Here is a 4,121-nt window from a genome sequence, read left to right on the forward strand (position 1 = left end):
GTGTGTGTGTGTGTGTGTGTGTGTGTGTGTGTGTGTGTGTGTGTGTGAGAACAGTGGGGATAACAGACGCTCATGTGAGCAGCCTCAGTGGCGGCAGCAGTGACTGGTGAGAAAGAGGAGAAGAGAGAGGAAGAGAGCGTGGATAACCAAACCACCACCATCATTCTGATCGGATTCACACCAGACATGTGAGAAGATGTCCGTGGGCGGCTGCGCGTGTCCCGGTAAGTAACTGCCGTGGTGATGGTTGCTGTTAACGACAGCCCCGCTGCTGCTGCTGTTGCCAGCCACTGACTTTTTCTGGTCGTTGTTGTTGTTGTTGTTTTATTTTGGTCGGTGAGTGCAGCCGCTGCCGTGGCGTGACTGGGGCAGAGAGAAGCGGGGACAGAGGTGCCCCGGGGCCCTGGGGCCCTGTGTGCAAAGGCTCATGGGAGGTCGCCCTCTGTGATGGCTGAGAGGATGGAGAGCAAAGAAAATACTAGAATAGACGGATCAACATGTAGTCTCTTTTATTCTGACCTTATTGTCTGACAACAAAGTGCTTTTTACTGTTTGTTGTTTAGTTTGGAGATTAAGAGAAAACGATCTTTGTTGGCGGAACAAACATCTGGGCATGAAGTTGTAGCCATGGCACCGCACCACTAATGCTACTACTTCTCTTCCTCCGCCAGTCAGTTTTATTTCTCTTGCTGGTGATTTCTGACGGATGACCCGTGCTAACAACAGAGCCCCTTTTTAAAGTCGGCACAGATGTTACTCTCACTTTTCCACACAGCGTGAAGAACGGACTGGCCTCACGTGCAGAGATACCAGAAGAAAAAGAGAGAGAGGAGAAGAAAAAAAGAAAAGATGGATCAAAGTGTGACATTTAAAGGGCAAAGGTCGCTGGCTCGGATCAAAGGCTTGCATGATTGATTCTACAATGCTGTTCATGAATGCTTGGTGTTTCACAGCTCACACGGGAGTAGATCATTTAGGATGCATAAAGGGCACGATGCAGTCAGGTACTTCTCATTCGGTTTAAATGCAGCGTTGCCACATCTGTTTGGCTGTTAGGTGGTACATCAGTTTTAACTCCCCTAAAGATGAAACGCCTGCTCTCGTTGATGTAACGGCCCTGTTAGTTTCCATCCTCTTTTTCCCAGGGGTCCTTTCTTCTGGACTTCTGGACAGTGAGAGGTGCTGACCTTGTCTCGCGTGTTAGGATCACGAGCGTGACTATTTGTTTATTGCGGCTGCATTCAATCGCATCTACTTCCCCAGCGGTTTCATTTCAGACCTCGCGTCTCTAAATCGACAACATGATAACAGAACAACTCTGCAGTCAGAGTTTTCGCTTGTCACTATTTTTTAATAAAATTGGTTAAAGTTGAGCAACAGCCCCGGGGCTTCTGGGAGCCGAGCCACCGAGAGCGTCCTGCAGGGACTAATATCCGTCATATTAGACCACCATATTGAGAGCAGTGCGACTTGTTCGTCGTCTGCGAAGGCTGAGGAACTCCCCGCAGTCCCTGAACTGTTGTGTTTGGGTGTTGAGTGCCTGACGGCACACAGATAATTCTCTTCACTTTATTAGCTTTAATCAAACAGAGGAGGAAAGAAAAGAAGTATCGAGTTCTAGAAGTAAACCCTGCGCCGCTGAGCCTCAGGCAATATAAGTGTTAACAGCGATTTATGTTGCATTCCTGATTAGGATGTGTAGGACAAGAAATATAATCTTATAGCCGAAAATGTATTCATAATCATGATGGATGTGTTCAGAACCTACTGCCACACGATACACATCAGCAAGAGAGAAGGAGCAAGTATGGAGTTGTGTGTGTGTGTGTGTGTGTGTGTGTGTGTGTGTGTGTGTGTGGGGGGTGCTGTATCACCCTGACGTGGCCTCCTCTCTCCTGACTACGAGGCCACAGTGGCCGCTGTGGTCAACCCTCAAACAGCCGGGATGTGGATATAGAAATATAGCCGACCACGCATCCAGTATCAGATTACGGAGCTGTTGGCAGTCTTGACTTCAATCATTAGAAGGATGGAAACACTAACTGGTCCCATGTTTGGCGGTTTTGGAAACTCTTTTGCTGACAGATTATGTCAAAGGCGGAAAGTTTAGGAAAGAAAATCAAGAGACAATGCCAACTCCTCCTGGCCTCTACAGTTGTGTGTGGATGGATGGATGGATGATGGAATGGCACATGAGTGAAGCAGAAGGATGTAGACACGTGGACAAAAAGAGAGAGATATTGGCAATGTGATCAAACCAGACGGATTAGGTACCAGCAAGGACAAACTCTCTAGAAACACCAGATTACAATTTGTCTTGAACACACAGGGAAATGGGTTGTACCTGTGTTAAATGTGACTCACATGCACACAAGAGTTTTCCTGTGTGTGTGTGTGTGTGTGTGTGTGTGTGTGTGTGTGTGTGTGTGTGTGTTTTCAATCTCTGCGCAGCGCCCCGTGCTACGAAGGCAAACGCTGCCCCCTCAGCCGTTAAACAAGCCTGCACAGCAGAGGCGGGAGCGTTTGTTTAGAACCAGGCTTTAGCTATCTTGCGGTCAGATTGCATACTTAATCAACGTGGTCATGGAAATTTCCAAAAAGACGCTATGACCGCACTCTTGTGCGCTTCGCTTTTGCTCCCATATTGTTCTCTCTGGTGTTCCCTCTTTCTTTTTGCCTCCGTTTTTCTGCTTAATGGATTCTCACTTTTGTTTCTGGTTTTTTTTCCTCCAGATTTCTTTACAGCTTACAGGAGAGCAGAGCTGAAACTAAACTTAGCGAGTCTAACTTTAAAAAGGCAACACAAGTAAGATTTACACCTTTTCAAAGATCAACAAGTCATTCATTCACTCCCTCTTTTTTTATAATGCGAACACGGAGGCCTGGTACGATGTGTGTGGTGAGAAGACCTTCACCTATACAACATGATGTAACTCAAAACCAATGCCTCCAAATATGGAACAATCACTTCCATTCACTCACGTCAACTTCAGATGAACCCAACGCTTGACCCTAAACTCTGATGCTGGTTAATTTGCACACGTACGACAAGTTAACCCTCCCCACTTTCTATACACATTCAACCCAGTTAGAGGGGGTTGAGTGATGACACATAATGATAGAAAATAGGATATATTATAAAACTACAAAGTCTCTCTGTAGTCATTCCCCTCTTTCTCCCTTTCTCTATTGTTTACATTCCAGAGCTGTGTTTAACACTGAAGGATCCTCCCCCTTCATGTGTGGGCTCAGAGAGAGTGTGTGTGTGTGTGTGTGTGTGGGTGTGCGTGTACACGTATATACACGCAGCATGTGCCCCAACATGTGGATGACATAAACAGTGGAGCAGAGTGTGTGGGGATGTGCTCGGAGCTTCTATACATTCAGGAAACAAAGTCACAACACACTTTGCTCTCTGCAGCTACAGATGTTTTGTGCTTTGTGGTTAATCAGACTTTGCATTGACCTACGCAGACCTTACATTACCCAGCCCCCCCTCACACTCCCTGCACACTGTCTCACCATGCTGTGTGTATATACCTTCATCCTTCTTTCCCCCTCCCCTCACTCCCTCATTCTCTTTGACTCCCCTGATTGCTAGCGTATGTTGGCTGGCTGGCTGGCTGGCTGGCTAGATGAAGGGGAGGGGGGGTGGTAAGGAGGGAGGAGAGGGAGTAGGGGAGAGAGAGCGAGAGGGAGGAGAGAAGGGGGAAGGGACTGTGCCCTCTCATGCAGAGAGTCACATGGTGTCCCTGATTGGAGGAAAATGAGTAAAGACTGCAGCCCGGCTGAAATGGCAACAGACAAAAACGCACAAAGGCTGAGCTGTTTAGAAACGGGTTGCACAACAAGAGAGCCTGAGGAGGAGGAGGAGGAGGAGGAGGAGGGGAAGAGGGGAAGAGGGGAAGAGAGAGGGAGTGAGCGAGCAGCTACTGAGGAGAGATCAGGATTAAGAGAGAGTTGGAGGAGGAGCAGGGAGGGTGGCAAGAAAGAAAAAATAGGAGAGAAGAGAGGTGACAGAGGAGGGGGGCATAGGAGCCAAGAAAAAAGAGGCAAGTGTGAGATGAGCACCGTAGGGGTGAGAGAGAGAGAGAGAGAGAGAGAGAGAGAGAGAGAGAGAG

The 4,121-nt window shown here is 47.9% G+C and overlaps 1 protein-coding gene across 1 annotated transcript in view; it reads left to right on the forward strand.

The window, feature by feature from the left end:
• Nucleotides 1-4,121, forward strand: part of ldb1b (LIM-domain binding 1b) — a 21,924-nt gene that overhangs the window by 4,273 nt on the left and 13,530 nt on the right. The window contains exon 2 of the mRNA XM_031864807.1: nt 55-224. Within this exon, the coding sequence (XP_031720667.1) occupies nt 197-224 (28 nt within the window). The 5' untranslated portion in view covers nt 55-196. The remainder of the gene's footprint in view (nt 1-54; nt 225-4,121) is intronic.

The sequence above is a fragment of the Anarrhichthys ocellatus genome, unplaced genomic scaffold (assembly GCF_004355925.1).
Source record: "Anarrhichthys ocellatus isolate YVR2014 unplaced genomic scaffold, GSC_Weel_1.0 scaffold31, whole genome shotgun sequence".
NCBI classification, from domain to species: Eukaryota; Metazoa; Chordata; class Actinopteri; order Perciformes; family Anarhichadidae; genus Anarrhichthys; species Anarrhichthys ocellatus.